The sequence below is a fragment of the Zootoca vivipara genome, chromosome 3 (assembly GCF_965207765.1).
Source record: "Zootoca vivipara chromosome 3, rZooViv2.hap1.1, whole genome shotgun sequence".
NCBI lineage: Eukaryota > Metazoa > Chordata > Lepidosauria > Squamata > Lacertidae > Zootoca > Zootoca vivipara.
The window spans coordinates 11474893-11499121 of record NC_142586.1 but is presented as its reverse complement, the minus strand read 5'-3'; the positions used below and the strand labels follow the sequence as shown (position 1 = coordinate 11499121).

General features: G+C 42.0%; 1 protein-coding gene across 1 annotated transcript; it reads left to right on the top strand.

Annotated features, from left to right (window-relative positions):
- The first annotated feature begins 321 nt into the window (after positions 1 to 321).
- Positions 322 to 23517, top strand: TMX4 (thioredoxin related transmembrane protein 4). The gene is made up of 8 exons (XM_035110623.3): positions 322 to 594; positions 5981 to 6096; positions 9636 to 9681; positions 10920 to 11048; positions 11678 to 11723; positions 14086 to 14187; positions 16833 to 16890; positions 17831 to 23517. The coding sequence occupies exons 1-8, from the start codon at positions 359 to 361 to the stop codon at positions 18082 to 18084; spliced, it is 987 nt and encodes a 328-aa protein (XP_034966514.1). The 5' UTR covers positions 322 to 358; the 3' UTR covers positions 18085 to 23517.
- Positions 23518 to 24229: the final 712 nt, after the last annotated feature.

The window sequence follows — 24229 nt, the reverse complement described above, 5'->3', positions numbered from 1 at the left end:
TAACAGCACGGATGACGCTTCGCGCCACGAAGGTCACGTAAACGCCGAGACGTCCGGTACCCATGCGCAGCCGAAATACAACAGTGCAAAAAAAAACCATGCCGGGCTCGATCTTCCCTGTTAATTGCGCAGGAACCTGGTCCCCACAAAGAGAGAGGAGATTCGCGCTGCTCTTCAAGCCACTGTTTTTTCCCCCTCACTCAAAGCGCGTCCCACGAATAGGCACTTCCGTCACTCGCTTCCCCGCACATGGCGGAGGCCGCCCAATGGCAACCGAAAGGGGGGCTGCGTCTCTGCGTCACGGGAAAGCGGAACTCTACGGAGGTTTTTTTTTGGCGGCTGTTTGATTCCTCCCAAGATGGCGGCGGCGGCTCTCCCTCAGTCACTCGGTTCTCGCCGCAGCCGCTCTGGCTGGGACGGGACGACGGGAAGGAGAGCGGCGGCGGCAGCAGCTCCGGCCTTGGTGGCGTTGGCGGCCGCTGTCGCCGCCGTCGCCTCGGCTTCGCAGGATCCCGGGGCGGCGGAGCGGCCACTGAGGGAGCTGAGCGGGTCCAACTGGAGCCTCCTGCTGCAGGGCCAGTGGATGGTCCAATTGTGAGTCGCGGCGTCGCTTACGGCTCTCCAGGGGCTCTCGGACTATGACTCCCGACGGCCCCTGCGCGAGCGCGGCCCTCCTGGGCTGATGGGATTTGTAGTCCAAAGTTTCCAGTAAGGGCGGGGCGGGGACACCACTAAGCAGGCTGATCTCAAAATTGCTCGGGATCTCAATGGAGGAAACTGGACCTTGGTGGGTGGCAGTCGGTGGGTTGGAGGCTCCCTCCCTCTGGCTCCTTTGGTCTTCACTGGGCACATATATTTTTTGCATTGATTAAATTTATACCAGGAGAAATGGGAGGAACCCCAGCAGGTCATCTAGTCCAGCCCGCTCCCCTGCCTTGTAGGGATCTTAAGATGCCGGCCCTCATGCGATTCAAAACCATACCAGACTCTTCTTCTGGTGTTGATTCAGACTCTGATTGTCTTCTGCAATACGGTTAAGGTCATTCCCTTTTAGGTGGTTTGGGGGTGGGGGTGGGGGTGGGGGTGGGGAGGGACAAAGGTTCATTAGTTTTCTTGTTTTGATGCTGGGGAGTAAAACAAGAAAACTATGGAATCTGTCCCGACAAGTCAACCTGGATAACTCAGTGGGCTGGAGCATGGTGCTAGTAATAACATGGTGCTAATAACGGCAACGTTGCAGGTTCTGATCCCTGTATGGGACAGCTGCATATTCTTGCATTGCAGAGGGTTGGACTAGATCAGTCATTCCCAACCTTATATTTGGTCATGCCTCACCTAAGCATCTCTCAAATCCTGATTCCCCCCCTCCCTGTGACATATAATTCTTATTATTCAAAAAGTGAACTATTCACGTGGAGGAAGTCTAAAAGGCCCCTAACTTGGTCTAACTCATTCTCGAATTGCCCCCATTAAAAATCAAATTGCTCCCCTGTGGGCTGGGTGCCCCATGTTGGGATCCACTGGAATAGATGATTCCTCAATGTCCCTTCCAGCTCTACAATTCTAGGGTTCTAAGAGGCGTCCAACTTAGAATTATAGAATTATAGAGTTGGAAGTGAGTCCATTCCAATGTTGGAACAGCATTTACCGTCAGAAAATTCTTCCTGGTGAGTCGTAATCTCCTTGTAACTTGAAGCCATGGGTTCGGGTCCTAGCCTCTGAGGCAGGAGGAAAAAACAAACTGGCTGCATCCTCCATGTGACAGCTGTTTAGATATTAGAAGATGGCTATCCTATCTCACCTCAGACTCTTCTTTTCCAGGGTAAACACAGCTAACTCCCTCAAATGTTCCTTACAACCTGCCCTTCTGGGTGTTTTATTTACGGTGCATTGTTGGTCTTGTTCTGTTTGCTGGTCGCTGATTATCAGGCAACATCACTCTCACCTGGTTGGATGGCTTGCGTTTCTTACCTATGTTTCCATCTCAGGGCTGGCCCACTCAGGAGGCCAGGTGAAGTGATGGCCTCAAGACAGCAGCATCCACAGGGACAGCAGTTCCCAATTTCAATCTCACCATCCTGCCTGTGTTCCTGATGTAAATCTTCACTTGCTCCTTCTTCCCTGTTGGGGAGGGTGCTCTTTTTGTGGGGGATCGATCACCTCAGGTGCCCAATGTATTAGGCCGGTCCTGCCTATGAATCTTCATGGCATTCAGAGATGTGTACACCCATGGCTTTTTTTTTAATTATAAGGATGTCAAATCCCACCCATAGCTTCTTAGTTACCTAATACAGTGGTACCTCGGTTTATGAACACAATTGTTCCGGAAGTCTGTTCATAAACTGAAGCGTTCATAAACTGAAGTGAACTTTCTCATTGAAAGTAATGGAAAGTGGATTAATCCGTTCCAGACGGGTCCGCGGAGTACTTAAACTGACGCGTTCATAAACTGAAGCATGGGTGTAATTGGTTCCGGAAGTCTGTTCATAAACTGAAGCGTTCATAAAATGAAGCGAACTTTCCCATTGAAAGTAATGGAAAATGAATTAATCCGTTCCAGATGGGTTCGCGGCGGAAATGAACCGAAAATTCATAAACCGAGGTGTTCCTAAACCAGATGGGTCGGGCCAAAGGTCCAGCTAACCTAGCATCCCTGTTTCCCACTGTGACACCCAGCTGCTTATGGGAAACCCCTGGACATGAAGGAAACGGCACTCTCCCCCCCCCCAATATGCTCCCCAGTCATGAGTATTCAAAGGCATATTCTGCCTCTGCTACTGTGAGTAGAAAGCATTGGTCTCCACATTCTCTCTTTTCCCCCCTTTGCATTTAGGGTGTAACTGTATGCAGAGTTTCTGTAGTCATTGTGCCAACTTTGTAAAGTAAATAACTATATCTCTGTATTGCAGATTAGAGGTTAGACGGAGGAAGAAAGGCGGATCTGCAAATGGCCACTTTCTGAATTTATGGCAGAGATTGCTGCTTTAAAAGATCTGTGCCATAACTGGTCATTGCATACATCTGACTAGGACAGAGAAGGCTGTCTTAGGTTAGGTCATGTAGGCATAGATAACTTTTTTTTTAAAGAGAGCAGTAGACAGCTTAAAAAATGTTTCAGCTGAACCATTTGCATACACATTTTTAGAGGGTGTTTGTTAACATGGCAGCTGGTAACTCGAGCACAGCTTCCTTTTGCACGTTTTGGGCCTTCATAGGATGGAATCTAATTTGTATGGAAACTGCTGAAGTGTTGTAAATCCACTTGTCAGAAACTGGAAGACTGTCAATCTGCTTACAGCTCCAGTTGATTTTTTTGAATATAAAGATAAATTGAATAATAGCAATTCAAGAGAGGGATCCACTACAGTTTAAAAGCAAAAAATATTGTGTGAGAAGCCACACGTTCAAGAACTTAGCTGTTTTCTAGCAAAGAAATGACAACCACATCTGAAGAAATGTGTTTTATGAGTGCAGTATAGAGAAGGTGTGGCCCCTTTGTGGTGTTCCTGCTTGGATCAGGATATATGAACTGAATGTAGTTAGACTGCCCAGAGTTATATTTTTGTATAACAGTTTTTAAGGCACTGAAAGTGGCTGTAGTTTGGAATCCAAAGTTTGCTGCAGTTGTCCTCTAAATTTGTCTTTATTCCTAGATGGACAGTTCCTAGAAAGTGCGTGCCACACAAATGCTGCTATTAAATAGCAGTAAATCCTTTGGTAAACTGGAACTCATGTTAGTTTACTTTGTGCACAAAGAGGATATTGACAGGCATGTTCTTTAATTATTTATTTTATTATATTATAACAGTAGTTGGCCTTAAGGGGACGTTAACATTGGCCTCTGTCCAGCAGCATATTATCCTGACACTTTCTGCATGGGTAGGGCGCTTCAGATGTTAGCAATTTTGGTAGGATATACACTGAAGAAGAAGAAGAAGAAGAGTTTGGAGGTGGGAAATGTCTAATTCAACTAATTTAAAGAATTGCAAAATGGTGAGGCATTTGGTGCAGCAGGGCGACATTAATATGCTTAAGTTGAAAGGTTAAAATTGGGAGCACACAATTTATTCTCAAATTCTTTTTCATTCAAAGGAATCTTTGCCATGCTCTTTGGCCAAAAGGTTTCTCAAAGATCAATAACAAAGACAGTATCAGCATTCAGGGTTACAGTCTAAAAGACATGAATTTGCCAGTTCAGCTTGCCTCCCACAATGGTACTCCTACCAGTCAGTGTTGCTGCTGTTGATACACAATGGTAACTATGGTTGAAGGTCAATCCAGGCGAGACTGGAGCAATTCATAAGCGCGTGTTCTCACTCACTCATATACTTTCTCAATAATTTGTTTCAAAGTGGAAACCCTCCTTGCTAGAGCACACAGCATGTACATCTGCAGCAAAGCACATTGCAGGTGTGTATGTGGATGCCACTGATGTATATTCTGGCAATGTATAGCTGAGAGCATGCATGCTCTCTCATGCATTTATTTCCCAGGTCTTGTTTCAGCTTACCCCACCAGCAGCCCACCATGTATTATCCAGCTGCACATTACTGAGCATATGAGGACTTGGTTGTGCTCATTTCACCCAGCAGCCCACTTGGCCCCAGATACATGCTATATAAACATCAAACATTGAAAAACAAAATATCCTATACAAGCAACAAACAAACCAATAAATCAATAGAAACACAACAACAACAACAACAACAACAACAACAACAACAACAACAACAACATCTGAAATAAGTGTTGACATTTTGGGTCTGGAAGAGAGCCTGGGCTCTGGGTCATCATGGTGTCTAGGACTAGAAATAGTCAATTGTCTTGGATGCCGATACAATGACCTAGAAATAAATTTCCCATCCTTTATTTTCTGGAAATTCCAAGAACTGCATGGGGAATGTGTGTAGAGGATGCAGGCAGAGAAAGTTATGTTTCTGTTTGTTTTGTTTAGCTTGTGTAGATTGCTTACCATATACCTTTCTTCTGTGAAGACAAAGTGGCTTACATGAAAATATAAAAATACACCAAAACAAGAATTTTAACTATCATTCTGTTATGTACACTAGATTCAGCCATAATGGAAACAATTAGAATACAGCAACTTAGTTTAAAACAATCCAATAGTAAGCTTTTGATATGTGAGAGGTAGCTGCTAACAGTCTGAATATGGGCAAATAGGGCTCCAAGTGTATATTCTGGCAATATTCATCAAGAGGGAGATTCGCAGTCTTGCTGCCACCAATGAGATAGCCCTGTTCTTGTGTCTGCCTGCTGGATCTCATTTTTCAGGCTGGGGAACCTCTGGATGTTGTTAGACTCAATTCCCATCAGCCCCAGCCTGGCCAATGGTCAGTGATGACGGGAGATCTGGTCTAGCAACACCTGGAGGGTCACACATTGCCCCCCCTTTGTGCCAGTCTTATATGAATGGACACCACAGCTGAGCAGCCAGCCAGGTTCATATGGGAATATTTCTGAGGTGGCCTGGTCTAAAGCCATTAAAGGCAAACACCAGGGCTTTGAAACAGGCCAGGAAACAAATGGGCAATCCATGCAGGTGATACAAGACTGGAGTTGCTTGCTTTCTTGCTTCTGGTGGAAGCATTTTGTGCCAGGTGGAAGTTTCAGGACTACTTTTAAAGGCAGCAAACATGACAATAATCTAGTCTTGAGTAATGTGGCAGAAATATGCAGGCAACTCCCAATTTATGCAGGGGTTATGTTCCGAAGCACTGTGCATTTAAGTGAGATCGCATATGTTTGAAACACCCAATTCCACCTCGTTTTGTGGCTTTTTTGTGATGTTTTCGGGTCACTTCTGAGTTTGGTGTAATGTAGCACACACATTGGACGTACCTAAATTGTTCTCTGCCTGTGACTGATATTCCTCAGGGAATTTCACATTGGCGATACATTGCAAACTCTCCAGATATGGAAATGTGTGCAATCATTTAACTCATGTTGTCACTTTCCTTAGCTATGCCCCTTGGTGTCCCGCTTGTCAGGAGATGGAATCGGCATGGGAGGCTTTTGCAGAAAACAGCAAAGACCATGAACTCAGTGTGGGCAAGGTGGATGTCACTCAAGAACCAGGTAAGCCAAAATTTTCTTTTTAGTGGGGAACTTTAATACAAATATATTTACATGCTTGTTTTCAATAGGGTATTCCTTATCGCCATGTATTGTTAATTTATGGAACTGAAAATCCAGCATTTCTTGCCAAATTCTAGACGTTACTTCTACAGCAGGTGTGGAAAACCTCTGGCTGCAGACATGGGTTCCCATTTGGCCTGGGAGGGCATTTCCCCCAAACCACAGCTGCTTTTTTTGTCATACGTGGGGCAGATAGAATGAATGAATGAAACTTTATTTGCGTCAGCCATCGGCCATAGCAACAAAAGAACATTGCGAACAAAATAAGTTGATTATATAAAACACAGTTTAGGGTCCTGAATCAGCTGTCAAATAGTGGACCATATTCTGATTGCCCCAGCTAAAAACCTTGCAATCTTTTCTGTCATCTGCTCCTCTTGATCTGCCAGGAGAAAAGACACTGTGACAGTGGTTGGGTGACCCGGAATGGACAATAAAAGAGTGGTGATAATCTCTTTCCTCAGGTCTTTGTAAAGAGTGTACGCCAGGAGGGCATGTGCCACTGATTCGGTACTGCCATCTCCGCAGGGACATAAGCGTTTTTCGTGTGGAATCTGTTGGAATCATCCCTCAATTACAGCCGAGGGCAATACATTCAGTCTTGCGAGTGTAAAAGCGTGTCTACATTTTGGAATTGCTAGGTTATACAGATAGGGTGCCAGAGAATCAGAGTGGGGGGATGGGAAATGGTTATACCATGGGCAAAATTTTCTTATTGTGACCAAGTTGTTTGGACGCTCGATATTATTTAGGCGTTGACAAATTTTACTGGGGCAGATAGAGCTGCAGCTGCAAATATACAGTCATGAACCTTAAAGTGCACTCTTGAATCTGCAGTGGCAATTGATGCACGGAGAACTTTCGCAAGCTGAAATTCACCAGCGATGAGTTGATAGGCTGCAACTTCAAGCCTTTCTTGAGTTGGGTTTTCTTTTGCAGCCATATTGCAAAGGACAAACTGGTCATCTGGCATCAAAGCAGTGTCAGATGATTGACAGGTGGGCAGGCCCCCATCCCAACTGTCCAACTGCGGTTGGGGGAAGCAGCCAGGTCCCCAACTCTGTACTACGGCATGCATTGTTAACTAGGCATATTTTAAGTCTGTACTGGAACATTGCTGCTATTGTGGGAATATGATAACTTAACTACAAGTTAACTTGAGCGTTTGGCTGGACGAGCTGGTACATGGTGTTCTTTGATGCATTCAGTTTGCCCCAGATGGCAAGAGGTCTGGGAACCTCTATATGTTAATTTTCTACCCTTGACCTGAGTTGTGCTACTGCTCATCTGCTCACTTAAAGTTAGCAGTGCTTTTATGTATGCTAACTAGAGGATGTTCAGGGTTTTGCTGGAGGACATCTAAAAAATTATCCATTAAAATGAGGAAATAATTGAATCTGAAGAGCAGGCGTTGTCACCTAATTGTAAGCGAGGTTTTTGGGGCTTGGGCAAAAATATCAGTATGAATTTCAAGAGAAGAAACTAAAAGAGTTTTTGATTAGCAAAAGTTCTTGCTTGGTGTGTGTGTCTTTTCCTTAATCATACATGCCGCTGCAGGTAACTCACAAAAACACATACTGATAACATCTTTGCATTTAATTCAGTGGTTGGTTATTCATGCTCCAACTTCACTTGTTGCTCTTCCCTGGATGATGGTGATTAACATTTTCAGGCATTCCACCACTGCATGTCACTAACGGCTATTAGTTTTTTGTTCCCTTTGTTTATGAGATTTGTTGTTCCGTTTGTTGTAGAGCTAAAGCCAGGTGTGCAGTAGCTGCAGCTGTAGTTCCAGCGTTCTTTTGGAAGGCAATTGCTGCCGCTCAGTTTAATAGCAATGTGTGGCCTGCTTTAAGTCGGCCCATACAAATCTATCATATGCTGATTGACTCTAACCTAATCAGGGTGGATAAAAAGCAATGATTTATTTTTTTAAAAAAATCAAATCAGATTTTTTAATTTAAATTGGATTTTTAAAATAAAATGCTTTTGGGGGGAAAATCTTTCTAAAGATAGTTTTCTATTTAAGTTGCATTATAGTCTAAAGGCTATTCATCAGGAAATAAGGATTTGTTTTAAGTTTTTTATGTGTGCTAAAACTCAGTCTAGTTATATTTTTTTAAAAAAATTAACCACATCAGTTAACAAACATGGGTACATGTGCTATAATGTTATTGTTTTAGTTAAATAAATTGTTTAAATTGTTATTAAGGAAATGATTATTTTTCTCCTTCTAATAAAGTACAGCAGAAAAGTTGTCCAAATATAAACAGTTAACTTATTAAGCCTCACAATAATTTCATTATTATCTGTCAATGTATTTCTAATAGTATAACCAAATTTGTAAAACTACTCTGAAAATTTTCCATGAAACCTTCATCTGGTTGTATTAAGATTATACTAGCAAGAATGAGTCTTTCTGTAAAGAAAATGATTTAAATCGTGATTTAAATTCATTTGATTTAAATTAAACCCACCCTGAACCTAAGCAGCACTCTGCTCCTGTAAATATAGACATACTTAATTTACCACATCCTTGCTGCCAGATTGTGAACTTAACGGCGCAATCCTTTGTGCGTCTACTCAGAAGCGAGCCCCATTGAGTACAGTGGGACTTCCTTGCCTTTAAGCATGCATATACGATTGCAGCTTAAGTTTCACTACAGCTGAAAAGTTACTTAGTTACGTAATCAGTGTTCCTGACAACAAAATGAACATTGGTTCCACCATTTGCTCCCACACTGCTTGTTCTCTGGAAGGAGTCTCTTTACTGGCCTAGCATTTTTTGGGCCACAGGCTGCTGTAAAATGTATCATGGTTAAAATCCTTCATTGTAGACGAAAACAGCTGGGAGAAGGTGTGGCTACAATAGTGCCGGAGGAGTTGTTGGTAGCTGTCAGTACTACTGGTATTATTATTATTATTATTATTATTATTATTATTATTATTATTATTTATACCCTGCCCATCTGGCAGGGTTTCCCCAACCACTCTGGGCGGCTTACAGCACAAAAAATTGGTAAAACACTAGACACTTACGATACAGGATTGTCATAGCTACAGTCAAACCTCGGCTCCCGAATGTCTTGGGAGTCGATTGTTCTGGCTCCTGAACAACCGAAAACTGGAAGTGAGCGTTCTGGTTTTTTTAATGTTCTTTTGGAAGCCGAACCTCTGACGGGGCTCCCAATTGGCTGCAGGAGCTTCCTGCAGCCAATCAGAAGCCGTGCTTTGGAAGTCAAACGGACTTCCGGAACGGATTCTGTTCAACTTCCGAGGTACGACTACTAAACAGTAGATTTTTAGTTATGCTCAATCACCAGCAGGCGGGAAACCGAAATGGACAACTAGTTTTGGGGACCAGTTTCATACACAGCGTAAAGTGACAGTATTAATTTGGTTTGTTATACGACTGTGTTTAGGAAAGCAAAATAATGTCCTTGGGGAAACTACTCAAAATACTTTTTTTACTTCCTTAGGCGTAAGCGGTCGTTTTTTTGTTACGACACTCCCCACTATTTACCAGTAAGTATCATTTCATTTGTCTGAAAATGACAACTGTTTGCTATTGGAAGACAGTATCTGTCTGTGTCGATTTTGGGGGGTTGGGATGTTGTGAGAATAAGCAGAACAATTCAGAAGTAATGGAAAAACGTGGGCCATATACCGCTCTGTAACTGTTGGTGTTCTAGAGCAGTGTTTCCCTACCAGTGTGCCTCCAGATGTTTTGGGACTACAACTCCCATCATCCCTAGCTAGCAAGACCAGTGGTCAGGAATGATGGGAGTTGTAGTCCCAAAACATCTGGAGGCACACTGGTTGGGAAACACTGTTCTAGAGAATTTAACAACTATCTTTCCTTGGTGGAAGTATAGCTGAGGATCTGGGTGTGTTGGAATTAAAGGTTTTTCAGGTTCAAAGGTGCACTGTTCTCTCTGCAGTTCCTGGCACAGATGAAACAGCAATCTCTTTAAGCAAAGTAACCAAGTGAAGATGAGACAACACTGAATTCACTGTGCTACAGTGAGGAAGGGGGACCACAAATGATTCTTCCTAAATATGATTTTTATTAAAATTTTCTGTTATACAGTTTCAGATAAACGTTTTACATCCTTAAGATATCAAAGACTTCCCCTCTTCTCTTTCTATGGCTCATTTTGCATATCTTATATCCCTGCCTATTTTACAAAAAACTACACCAACTGGTTTTCCGTTATTACATCCATCAAAAATTATTTACCCTGTTGATCTTATCTTAATGCTGCCAGTGTTTTCAGATGCACACATTTATTTTCCATACATTCAATAAACGTTTCCCAATCTTCTTATTCTGTTAAGTCTGCAAGTTGTGCATATTCTGTCAACTTAAGTTGAACTACAAAAGAACATGCAGTGTCTCTTCTTTTGATCAGATACAGTCTTTTGGTTACTTTCAATGTAAGAAAATATGATATCCAGAGGTAGGGGGAGAGAGTGGGTGATAAACCTGCACACTATTTCCCCCCCTTCCCCCCCCCCCCCGTTTTTCCAACTTGGTCTACGTGTGAGGATTTTATGTCAGCATCATTTCGGTAGGTACTCTTCTGTACATTTGTTGGTTTACGTAGGCAATGAGAGGGGGCCCCAGGGTGTGGTTGTTTGCCTTTAATTGACTGCAGTGAGATTCATTTCCATGTGTGGAAGTGGGGTACAATAGTTCCTGCTGTGTGTTGTGGTTTTAGGTCCGGCGCCATAATTATACTATTACCTGTTTTTGTTTTCAGTGCAAAGGATGGAGTGTTTCGAAGATACCGTGGCTTGAGGACGCTGGAGGATTTAGAAGCCTATATCCTGGAGAGAAAATGGGAAGCTGTAGAACCTGTGGCTGGATGGAAGTCCCCCTCATCTATTATGTAATTGTGTTACAATATATTGTCTTCTTGAAATTGGATCTTTATCTATTTTTGTGGGGGTGAGGGGAGTTGAAAAATAGCTTTAATTATTCTTAACATTTAGGATAACTTTCTGTGGTGTGCCTTTTCCCAGCCCATATCATTGGCTACCACTCACTGGTAGGGAATCTGCCGCACTTGTGACATCAGAAAAGAGGTAATTGTTCTAGATGTCATGGAATGAGTGATTGGAACGTTCACTTGCTGTTCGCCACATGCTTGTAGCAACTAAGTGTATTAATATTATTTTTAATAAATTTATTCATTTGGTTTTTCAAATTAAAGTTTTACACGCAGAAACTGTCATAGGAAGGTAAGAATCTTCTGCAGTGATCTGTGAACTATTACATACAGTCAAATGACTTGTTCTAGTCTTCAGAGCACATTGCCTATCTCTTATAATGATCAAAACACATAATTTATTTCATTATCCCCTACTACACTGTTAAATTATGGTGTAGGTGGTCGAAGATTAGTGCAGATCAAGGATGTGAAATTATTCAATATGTGACATAGAACATGCAAGAATACTTAATTTGTCGTGCTTTATCCATTGACAATGGTAAAACCAGATGGTTATTCTTTATTAGGATGCATGGAATGGCAGGACTCTTCCATTTATCGGCATGGATCAGGGTGAGTGAATGTTCCCCAATTAATTCTATATCTTAAGAAGCTTGCCAATGGCATTGTAATGAACCTAATGGTATATAACCCCATACTTAATGCTAATGAAATGTGAGGTTAGCTCTGTATCCCATGGAGAAGCCTTTGTACTTTTCAGAACTCAGTTCATACGGTGTTGGCTAATTTACTTTATTTCAGCTATACAGTAAATTTCAAAACTGAGATGGGTTATCATCTCAGATGGGTTATCATCTCAGAACTTCTGTACTCTAGTAATTGAACAGTAGCTGTTGAAATGGGAAATTTATGAGGCTATCAGAAGCAAACCCTTGGAAAGGACTCTTATTTACCATATTGCATGCTTAAATTCTAGTCAGCAGAATATGCTGCAAGAGGCTTTTTAAAAACAAAACACAAGTACCACTTCCACTCTGATAATTACAGTGTGCAGTGACATTAACTAGTTTGTAGCTGGCTTTATTTTTTTACCAAACGGCATTTATTTATTTTCATAATTTATATCGTGACCTTCAGTGTAAGTTTTATGTTCCCAGGGAGGCTAACAGTGCTGTAAGAAACAATCACGGGGAGATGTGGCTAGTTCTGACATAGTTAGGTTTTAGGTGGCAATGAAAGGCATGCCTGTTTTTCCAGCCTCTTGGTAGATAATGTAGACAAGAGTTTACTGCAGAGACTGTTGTTTATCTTTTGCTGTTTTAGCTGTTAGTTGAGTTGCTATATTTTTAAAAAAATATTATTGCTGTATTTTATTTTATCATGTTGCACTCTGAGAAAGGAAGACTGGGGTGTTGATGTTGTTGTTGATGACAATGATGCAAAAAATAGAAAACAAACCATGCAAATTACCAGTAACACAGCAGCTGTCCCTCTAGATAGAGTAGCTTAGGGTTTATTATTTACCATACTTTTCCGTGTATGGGTTTATTTAAATTTAAAAAATTGTTTAGAAAGGGGGGGGTAGTCTTATACACGGGGCAATCTCCCCCATTTTTTTTAAATTTTGAGTCTCCAAAAATAGGGGGCGTCTTATACATGGGGGCGTGCTATACACGGAAAAATACGGTAAGTTAAAAATGTGGGTGATAGCCAGTTATATCAATCCACGAGTCGAAAAAAAATTCCTTTCCTCTCCTGTCCTCTCCTTCTAGCCCTGCCCTTGTAACCCCTCCACAGATTTGGGAGAATCAAGGGAAGTCTTGTTACACAAGTAGGTTTCACACAGGTTGTCTGCTAATGTGAACCGTCCTGGGACTGCATGGTTTTGCTAGACCTGCTAACTGTACTTCTACACACAATGCGTGTTTTGCTGCATGTTGCTGTTGTTGTTTAGTCGTGTCTGACTATTTCATGAACCAGAGCACGCCAGGCACTCCTGTCTTCTACTGCCTCCTGCCTCCTGGAGTTTAAATTTTGAATTCTTTGTACTATTAAAGTTGTAACGGAAAACATGGTCATAATTCCCCCCCCCCCCCGGCAAACAGAAAAGCTTGTTCAGATGACTTGCTTGTGATAGCTGTTCTTGTGAAAGAAGTCTTGCCATCTGTCCAAAACGTAATATGGGAAATATCAATAAATATGTATGGTTTATATTCTTATCTGTGGAATGTAAACCATGTGACATTTTTAGATAGTCCTGCAGGCAAAATTGCATGGCATGAAATTATAATTATAATAAGTGCAGAGCTTGTCACTGCTTTCTGAGGTGGTGGTCATCCAGAGAAATCTATCATGACATCATTCTGGCCTGCCTACGGTCAGATTAATTTTCTGGCAAATTGTAACTGTGATAGCGCTTGCATGCAAAATCAGGGTTTAGATCAGCTTGTTTTCCAGTTGGTGTTGAACGGTTGGACCATAGTACAACAGGTGAGGTGTAAGGAAGCATTTTATCTATAAGCTGCACATTTGTATATTGAGTGAGATGATGAATACCAACATCAGCTGTATTGATACTATTCTGTTTCCTGGTGTCTGTGAGATAGCATTTTTGACCATTTAATCTGCTTTAAGTTAGAGGGAATGTGGAATTCTACAAATGTGTTCTATAACCACATGAATTGCTACTTCAGATCGTTTCTTAGGATGGAGATGGGCAGCTTGATATTGATTGATATTAATTGTTAATGATGATTTTTTGAAGGGGGGGATGAGGTCCTCAGGGATTACTTAAAAATATCAAAAAGCCTAGTTAGGGAGACAAAGACTGAAGACCCAGAAGAAAAAAGAATAGATTTGCATATAATCTGAGTCCCAATTTGTATTAAAGATGATCAATTGATTTTTCTGAATGTCATGTCCGGTACTAAAATTCCACTTTTATTTTAAGCTGTTTGTTTGTCTCCTTTTATAGCAAATGCACAACTACTTAACAGTCACTCTTGGAATCCACATTTGGGGTTCTTATGCAGTCTTCATATTGGCCACTTTATTGATTGGTCTAATCCTGGGCTTGGTAAGATTTATATATATATATATTATTAAACAGAATTGTAAACAGTCTTTACTGTAGATAATATAGCATCTCTAAAGCAGTCACATCACCCTGGAAGTTTGTAGTGGGCTTAGCCATTTGTGATTTTTCAGTGTTAAGGTTCACCTTCCGTCCTACCATTCTAATAAGAATTGTGGAAGATACATGAGGTCTAGAATACTGACACTTTACTAGAGAGGAAGAAAAGATCCTCAGTTCATTAGGGGAGTAAGAGAGAGGCTGATTCCATGTCACAAGAAATGCCAGAAGAACAAGCACAGATACAGGCTTGAGACAGTTTTGACGCACTTTTCCCATGTGCTGTCCCTGAAACAAAATGGGGAAACTCCAGGCTAGAACACCTTAAATTGACATCTAACAAATGAATCCTGTGTTCATTGGGGACCCTCCAGCCTGCAGACCAAGTTGGGTACAGCGGGGGTCAGTTTGGCCCATGAGGCCATTTCCCCTAAGCCAGGCCGATCTGTCCCACACCTGAAGTCATATGTGACATTGGGTGGGGCAACGAAAGATGTGGCTGCAAAGGAACAGTAAGGAGTGTGCACTCCTCATTGTCCCTTGGCGAGTAGGGCTAGCTGACAGTGCTGAAGAGCTGATTGGTGCCCCACTAGGATTGACCGTACTGCCACATGCCTACTTAGAAACTCCCTAGGGCAGTTTGCTCTTGATGCCAGTCAGATGCTTGCCTCTTAAATCAGGGGTCCCCAGACTACGGCCTGCGGGCCAGCTGCAGTCCAATTGGCCTCCCAATCCGGCCCGCGACGACCCCTGCCGCCCGCTCTTGCGGCGCGCTGCGCGACGGCGCGCTTCCAGATCTGAAAAAAATCGCCGAAAATCGTTTCTGCGCATGCGTATGGGCCTCTCCCGACCCAGAAGAGGTCATTTCCGGTGCACTTCTGGGTCGGGGGAGGCCCATACGCATGCGCACAAACAATTTTCGGCGATTTTTCCGGCCTGGAAGCGCGCCACCGCGCCAGTAAATGGGTTTGCGCATGCGCACTGGCGCGCACTCCCCCACCCTCCGGCCCACTGCGCGCACACTCCCCCGCCCTCTGGCCCACCGTGCGATCGGCGCGGCGGCCACCGGCCCAAAGGCGGGTAATTCTGGGGACCCCTGCTCTAAATGCTACACACGAGCAAGGGACAAACACACTGAGGGCCATATTCTCTGCATTGCTCTGCCTGCCATCTTATCAGGGACGTGGGTGGCGCTGTGGTCTAGACCACTGAACCTCTTGGGCTTGCCGATCAGAAGCTCAGCGGTTCGAATCCCCGCAATGGGGTGAGTTCCCGTTGCTCTGTCCCAGCTCCTGCCAACCTAGCAGTTCGAAAGCATGCCATTGAAAGTAGATAAATAGGTACCACTGCAGCGGGAAGGTAAACGGCATTTCCATGCGCTCTGGTTTCCATCACGGTGTCCCGTTGCACCAGAAGCGGTTTAGTCATGCTGGCCACATGACCCGGAAAGCTGTCAATGGGCAAACGCTGGCTCCCTCGGCCTGAAAGCGAGACGAGCGCCACAACCCCATAGTCACCTTTGGCTAGACCAGGCTTCTTCAACCTCGGCCCTCCAGATGTTTTGAGACTACAATTCCCATCATCCCTGACCACTGGTCCTTCTAGCTAGGGATCATGGGAGTTGTAGGCCAAAAACATCTGGAGGGCTGAGGTTGAGGAAGCCTGGGCTAGACCTAACCATCCTGGGGTCCTTTACCTTTTTACTTTACCTTTGCCTGCCATCTTCCATGAGGTTGAGGGCGAAGTTGGAAGGAGACAGCCTACTCTGCCTGTGGAAACTTTTTCTACACAATTTAGACCCCTGAACTCCTCCGGGTTCTCAACTGTGTGAGTAGTCTGCAGGAATTGATTTGTGAGTTGCACATTAGAATAAGTCATTCCACTTACTATGAATCATTTCTCCTTATTTCCTGTGGTCCTTGTCATACGTACCTGATTTAATGTTATGTTGCTTCATTCCTGTAAAAACCCCACTTTTCCTCTCTAGAGGATACCATAAAATGCTTTCACAAATGTTAATGTTCTTCTGCTGCTGCAGAAGTAAGGTGCATGAAGGCTAAAATTAGTAGATCTTTTGCATTTTTAATATGTGGGGATTTGGCTAAGCTTGGTTGGAATCTAATTTTTGCTGATGCACCTGGAGATGTTAAAACCCAGCAAAGAAGGGAACAATTTAAGGGGAACGCTTTAGATCGCCTCCCGTTGCATGCAAAAGGGTGGAGGGCATTTGAGCCTAAGGCTCATCATGGCTCATTCTTGTAACACTGGCAATTTGATGGAAGCTTGTTCAAACAGAGCATGCCAATCTGTATGCAGTTGAAAATGTCATGCTCATAAGGACAAGCAACAGCACAGTATAATGTGCATAATTGTCAATTGTGTTCATGGTTTTCCCCAGCAGCTGAATAAAATAAAATTACAAGTGAGCTAAAAACACAGCCATTGCACTTATGTGGATATGTAGCGCTGAGATACAGGTGAATGGTAAAACCCCAACAACTTAAAGAATAGCATTCAAATGTGAAGAAACCCGGTTCTGGTTGGAGAGCTTGTGGATTGCCTTTGTAATACTTTCCCCTTTCCTTCAGATACTGGTTTTACTTATAGACTGCATTTTCCCACCTAAGTCCGAAGTGGAATATTCTGGTAAGTATGTAATAAAAAAAAACTAAGCTCAGTGTACAATTTTGCGAGGCAAACTGCATCATTAATGAAAGGTAGATAACTTAAAATGTAATGTTTTCAGCTGTTCCTGTAAAGTGGTTTGAAACTAGACATGTTATCAGATTTCTGTATAAAAGTGTTAAAGGAGCTGACACGGCCAGTTTTTTATATGAAAGTTTGAATAGTACTTGAATTGTGGATTGCCAGTTAATTATATTAAGCAAGTGATATTGGGCCTGTGAAGAGATGAGTCCTTTTCCAAATTGGAAATAGATGGGTGTGATGTTTTTTCAAGTACTGTAAGCAGCATGAGAGCAGCTATTGGGCTGGTGACACTGGAAATGTGTAATGCTTCTTCCTAACCAAGTATGAAGAAGTGTGTGCATTTCTAAAAATTAAGTGGAGTTGAAGGTAAATAGTTTGCTTGGGCAATGATCTGTGGCACATTAATAGTCTGCATTAAAGAAAGACATTATTGTAATGCCAACTGTGATCCATAAAGAATGATACCAAAGGAATTGTATTACCAAATAGGTTTGCTGAAGACTGCAGCCTTATTTTCAAATGGCGGGAAATACTGGATGGCTGGTAGAAGAGGAACAGGCAAAATCGGAAACTTAAAGCATTTCCACTCGCAAAGGAGGATGAATAACTTGCATTGAGCGTGTGAATGTGTATCTGCGTGTGGGAGAGATATTAGGAGGGTAGTGGTCTGGCCCTTTTAGGTAATGCCAAGTTGCAAGGTGATGCAGTTAACATGTAATCCCATGGCACGTGTGGTCTGCTTCTTCACAGCAAGCATAAGAAGAATGACAGAATATAGGAGAGCCACCAGATGGAGGCTGTTGAAGATTTTAAGTTTAACAGCAACTTTAACGTAATGTATATCAGTTTTTTCTCTCTCAATTCTTCCTGCCAACAGACTTGGTGGACTGCAGTGATGATAAAACAGAGGAGCAGCAGGAGACAGTAGAGCACATAGCCGAAGAACCAGTTGCAGAAAAAGGTTTGTCTGATGGAGAAGAGGAGGAAGATGAGTCTCAAGGAAACTCTTCAGAGGACTCTGCAGTTGAAGGATCTGAGACTGAAAATGACTCTGATCACCATGCATTTGACAAAGTGGAGCAAAGCTCTCTAAGGCAACGTAAAAACCAGGTGGAGGCTGATGGACTATAGTGCAATTAGCTGTGTATGTACTTTTTTCTGGACCAAAGAAGCATCGGGGACCATCCTTGATTGCAGCTGAAGCCAAACACTTGACCTGTAAACTGTTACAGCTAAATCCATGCTTTGTGTCGGAAGGCTCCTTGCTGTCATTGTCTTTAGGGCCAGTAATTTCTAAAGTTCATACTGGAAGATAAATTTTTTAATGTCCAGATTGAAGCTATGACAATCATGTAACTTTGATTTTGTACTAGATGCAGGGGTGGTGTTGATGAGAGGCGTTATCTTTTGGCTAGGATGCCATAGGCAAGGCACAGATACAAATTTTGTGTTTCAGTATTATGTGCTTACAGATTTTAGTTAATCTAAGGCATGCTTTGGTGTTTGTTGGACAAGCTAGTCACCCATGGAATTCAAAGCTTTCTGTAAAACCCCCATAGTAGTTCCTCGTTAGATATAAGGCAGCTTCAATTATTATCAGTGAAGAATTCACTTGCATATACATGCAGTGCACCATTATTTTTGAAGTGGTTAAATGCATAGATTGCATACAAGAACACATTGGAGGTGCTTGCCGTATTTTTCTGTGAATGAAACGAGGATTTTTTATTAATAAATTAGGTTAAAAATTTGGGGTTGTCTTATCACAGGGGGGATTGGTTGCAGCTGCAAGCAGGAGATTGTCAGCAGCTATTGGGCGATTGATTTCTGGGGGAGTGTCAAGGACTCTTAACAATTGGCTGCCCCTGCGTCAATTGGGCGGGCGATTGGTGGCTCTTGTGTTGCTTTCAATTGTTTTTCATTGTTGAGTTGGGTGAGCGTTTTTTGGCAACCCCCTCCCCCTCAAAAAGCTCAACAACTCTGGGCAATCCTCCCCCGCAAAAGCTCAACAACTCTACAACTCTTGACAATCTTCCCCCATTTTCTTAATTTTGAGTCCCCCAAAACAGTACAGTACATGGGAAAAATACGATGCTTGCAGTTGCCTAGTGTACATCTGCAGAACACCACAACACACACGTAACTGACTGTAAATTAACATAACATGTAATAAAACTGTAATCGTCATATCAAAAAATTGCCAAGCACAGTTCCTGATGGCAATAACATATCATATTACTATTAACCTTCTATATGTATTATTGTAAAGTCCAAGGATGGTCAAGTCCAACGATTACAACGTACAGTTCCTGTTGGCAATGCCATTTCATACTGATATCTTCCTTCTGCATTGTCAGCTTGCCGATCAGAAGGTCGGTGGTTCGAATCCCTGCGACGGGGTGAGTTCCTGTTGCGTGGTCCCTGCTCCTGCCAACCTAGCAGTTCGAAAGCACGTCAAGTGCAAGTAGATAAATAGGGAGAGCGGGAAGGTAAACGGCATTTCCGTGGGCTGCTCTGGCTCTCCAGAAGCGGTTTTGTCATGCTGGTCACGTGACTTGGAAGCTGTACGCCAGCTCCCTCAACAAGTAAAGCGAGATGAGCGCTGCAACCCCAGAGTCATCCGTGATTGGACCTAACGGTCAGGGGTCCCTTTATGTCTTAAAAGTGCAACAAACAAAACTTCCTTCTGCATCACCCTGTGTCTTGAGAATGTAACAAACGGAACTACTTAGTAACAACAAGCAGCTGATGATAGACCAGTTCTCAGGATACACCCTTGTTTCGCCCATTGGGCTTCTTCAGCAACAAGGTTTCCAGGAGATTTTTCAGTAGGTTTTTTCAGCCAAAAGTAGTCCACAGGAACACATAAGTTAATAGTAATATGATACGTTATTGCCATCAGGAACCGTGCTTTGCAATTTTTCGATATGATGAGTAAATTACAGTTTTATTACATATAATGTTATGTTAATTTACAGTCAGTTACATGTGTGTTGTGCTGTTCTAAATATGATTTACGTAATGAGGGAATTGTGGTGTGTGTTGACTTAGTGTACATCTGCAACATGTAAACAGCACAGCTCCCAGTGCAACAAGTAGTGTAAGTTTATAAGCCTACAAATTTTATTTTGGATGTGCTGACTTGTATCGAAGAAGCATTTTAAAACTATGCACTATCTGTTTCTTGTTAGTGTATCGGGCTTTCATGTGGGTTGCCCGAACACTTGTCCGTAAGGTGAACTCCTCGCTTCCCAGTTCTCTGACCATATACCTGTATGAGGCTCTCCAGGTTACTCAATGTGGCTTTGAACATGTTGATACCTAATACGCATTCCAGCGCAAGGAAGATTCGGGATTAGAAAACATTGCTTAGTTTAAAAGAATGGATGATACCTGAAGTCACTTATTCCTGATGACCAAAATACTCATTTGATTTCAAAAGGTTTAGGTTGCAGCAATCGCTTAAACATAATGCCGTCTGAAAGAAACATCCTTAATGGTTTCAGTTGATTTATTTAACGAACGGCAGTTTGTTTCTAAGTGAATGTTTACTGACTTCATGCATCCCATATATTGATCGGTGTAGTGTAGCTGTGTAAATACAGCTTCAGTGTCGCAGTGACTGTTGTCACCCTACCTAAATGCTCTCTGCAGTGCATTGGAGTGAATTAAGCTTACAGGGTGAAACAAAAGCAATTTAGTGGCAGCATAATCGGATGGCTAGGCTAAGAGAATAAAGAATGCAGAGCAGAGAATGAATGGCAGCTAATTGCTGGACATGATCAGCTGACATGGCAAGAGATCATTCCGTTACACCAAGGGTGTACACCAACCTGTGGCTCTCAGGATATTGTTGGACTACAACTCCCATCTTACCTATCGGAGCTGATGGGAGTTGGACTCCAGGCAACCTATGGAGGGCCACAGGTTAACTACCTCTCTGGTAACTAAATGGTAGGTTTAAACTAATAGTAAAAAGCATACATAGCGTCACAGTGCCCACCCTGTGGCTCTTGCCAATAGAGCACCTTGAATTAAAGTCCTTCATAACCCTTCATTGCACTAAATCAGGAGTGGGGAACAGGTGGGCCTCCTTGTTGTGTTGGTCAGACCAGAACTATTATCTGTAGCCAGCACAGCCTCAGGGATGATGAGATTTGGAGCCCAGCCCATCTCGAGTTCCAAAGGCTAGCCACGTGTGTATTAAGCTATGGCAGCTTCAGAAACCCTATGCTGTGTCAGTTCAAAACATGTTGAGGTCAAAATTCTAGTTGCATCTTGACAGCATTGCTCAAATCCAAGTTGTCCTGAACATAAGCCAGATGCACGACTCAAGTGCATAAAATGCATTAAGTTTTAAAACTACTAGGTGCTGGGTAAATTACTAGAATTGCTTCAATGTGCACATTTAACGTATAGCAAAAATACTGATAATCTGAGATGATGCGACCAGAAAAGCTTAACAGAACCAATTAAAACGATGCGCAATTGGGAAGCCTAAATTTAAACGTCTAGGGAATGCAATTAAAGTAGCAAAAGAAACAACATGGTCACGCTTCTTGATTTGATTCTGAAACCATCCTAGCACAATGCCTTAGCCGTGTTGCCAAGCGTATTTTTCAGGTACATGAGAAAAGGATTAAAGCATTAGAAGTTGACCTCTCCATGTTCCCATGAAAGATAGCTAGACCATAGCTAATTGACAGTTGTTACATTGTTACTGGTAGAGTCTGTCATAATTAGAATCTCAACTAATAATGTATTTGCAGCATGTTATTATTTAATAGCATTTTCATGTTTCAGAAGGTCACTTCATGCACATAATTTCTAAATAAGTATAGTTTACCTAAAAATGCAAAGCAATACTGGCATTTTTTGTTAGGCACTCTCAGGAGAAAGTTCACCAAGCTTGCAATTCTAAGCATGAGTATTTGGAAGTAAACTGTTGAATTCAGTGGGACTTAGTTCCAAGTAAACTGGTTTGGAATTAAATGATCATGGTCTCTTAACAAGACAATCATCAATGCTGTACAGTGGTACCTTGGTTCTCAAACTTAATCCATTCCAGAAGTCTGTTCCAAAACCCAAACGTTGCAAAAACCAAGGCGCGCTTTCCCATAGAAAGTAATGCACAACAGATTAATGTGTTCCAGACTTTAAAAAGCAACCCCTAAAAGAGCAATTTAACATGAATTTTACCATCTAATGAGACCATTGATCATAAAATGAAAGCAATAATCAATGTACTGTACTATAAAATAAAATAAATAAAACAGCATTGTAGATTATAAAAATAAAAATTATCCCCCCCTTACCTGTACTGATGATAGTCATTGTTTGGATGGGGGGGGGGGGCTTTTATCCATTTCCGCAGTCACACGATCAATCAATCAGTAGCTGAACTGGGTTCCACACAGTCACAAAAACAAATTAACCAAAAAAGCCTCAAAAACAAAAACTCAAAATAAATAGCAAAAACAAAAGTGCCAAACTTAATTTGTTCTGGAAGTCTGTTTGACTTCTGAAATGTTCGAAAACCAAGGCGCAGCTTCTGATTGGTGCCGGTGCCCTGTAAACAATAGCCAACAGCCGCATTGGATGTTCGGCTTCCGGAAAACATCTGAAAACTAGAACACTTCGGGGGTTTTGGCATTTGGGAACCAAGGCGTTTGAGAACCAACGTACCACTATATCTGTCACTGCCATACTTAGGAATTCATCCTCGTGTTGCAGTATTAGATAAGGAATTGGCACTTTAGAACTCTGTTGATCAGGTTTTCCAACTCTGCTGGTTTATCCTAGAAAGCTTGCTGTCAGGATGCAGATATGGGGTAGGGGACGTTATGGAGAACAGCTTAAGTTAGTTTAGGACACAGATATCCCAAAGGATGCTAGTGGTTTGTTTTTGTTTTTGTTTTAGTTTGTGAGTTATTTATTTTTAAAAAAATCTTCATGGAAATTCAGTAGCATACCAGTGTGAATTTCTCCTAATGCATATATTTTTATATGCAGTTTTCTGTTCTTTGCACAACAAATATTTTGGTATGTTGTTTTGACTGATTCATGCATTTTTAGACATACATTTCTCTGCACAATACTTGATTGGAGAACAGCATTGCAAAATTTGGACAAGTGGGAATATCGAGGGATGGCTGTTTCGGTTATTTTGTTGTTTCTGACAGTATGAATTAGGCAGGTTCTCCTTTGAATGTGAACTGAATTAAATTTCTCCCCACCCTACTCCCTGATCCCCAGTTGAAACCGATGGTCACATAAACTACTATGTATAAATAAATGTACTATGGTCCAAAGGGTTGCATCAGGGTTTTAACTTGCATGGATGCCAGGTTTTCAGTAAATAGAGGGATTCATTGGTATTGGGCCAAGCAAATGAACCTCAAGGTCAAAGCAAATCATTCCGAAGAAAGGCAATATTATTTTTGTGCTTCTGATTGTTTAGTCGAAACGGTTAGTTTAGTTTGTCATGATTTTTATGCAAAAATATATATACTAAAAATGTTACTGTTTATTTCCTTACTCACTATATAAAAATTATTTATTACATGTCCTGTGTCCATGTAATTTAATGGTGTTAAAAACATCACATCATTTCTATATATTAATATTCCATCCTTCAGGTTCCCAGTTGATGCTGACCAAAATGTATTGCGATGTAGATAGCATTTAGTTCTATTGATGGGAATGTCTTGATTTTTATTTTATTTTTTACCACAATGTTGTTTTCTCCGGTAACTCTAAAACAACCTGCTCTACTTACAAAGCCTCAATTGCACACTTGAAGTGAGTTTCTTTTCTTGTGCCCTGAAGATGCCAGGTGGGAAACCTAGGACTAATATGTCTACACTGCAGACTTTGCTATGTACCTTTAAATTGGTGCTACTGTTGATACAACCTACTTTCTCTGTAGCCTAGAAGGTCAATGGAAATGGTTCTGTTTCAGTCATTTCGTGAAACAAAGGTGGGTGTGAAGGACTTGCTGTACTCCTCAGATTCAAAAGTTAAGTTTATTGCAACAAGATTCTACTAGGGATGCACCGCACAAACGCTTGAAGAGGGGAGCTGTGTTAAAGCTGAACTTGACTTAAAGGCACTTTCAAGATGGGGTTCCAGTCCCATGTGTACTAGATTGCAAATTTATTTATAATCTAGGTTCATTTCCCCTCCCGCTATGTTGCAGTGACTCGTTACATCCCTAACAAGAAAGGAAATTTAAATTTAGCGTTTTGCAAAGTTAGTTACTATTTTCTCCCTTCCT

What these genes read in the sequence shown, in the direction of transcription:
- TMX4 (XM_035110623.3), top strand. Translation starts at nt 359, where the DNA reads ATGGCGGCGGCGGCTCTCCCTCAGTCACTCGGTTCTCGCCGCAGCCGC. An exon ending in GGATGTCACTCAAGAACCAG is followed by an intron (nt 6,097 to 9,635) that starts GTAAGCCAAAAT and finishes TTACTTCCTTAG; the next exon opens with GCGTAAGCGGTCGTTTTTTT. An exon ending in AAGTCCCCCTCATCTATTAT is followed by an intron (nt 11,049 to 11,677) that starts GTAATTGTGTTA and finishes ATTCTTTATTAG; the next exon opens with GATGCATGGAATGGCAGGAC.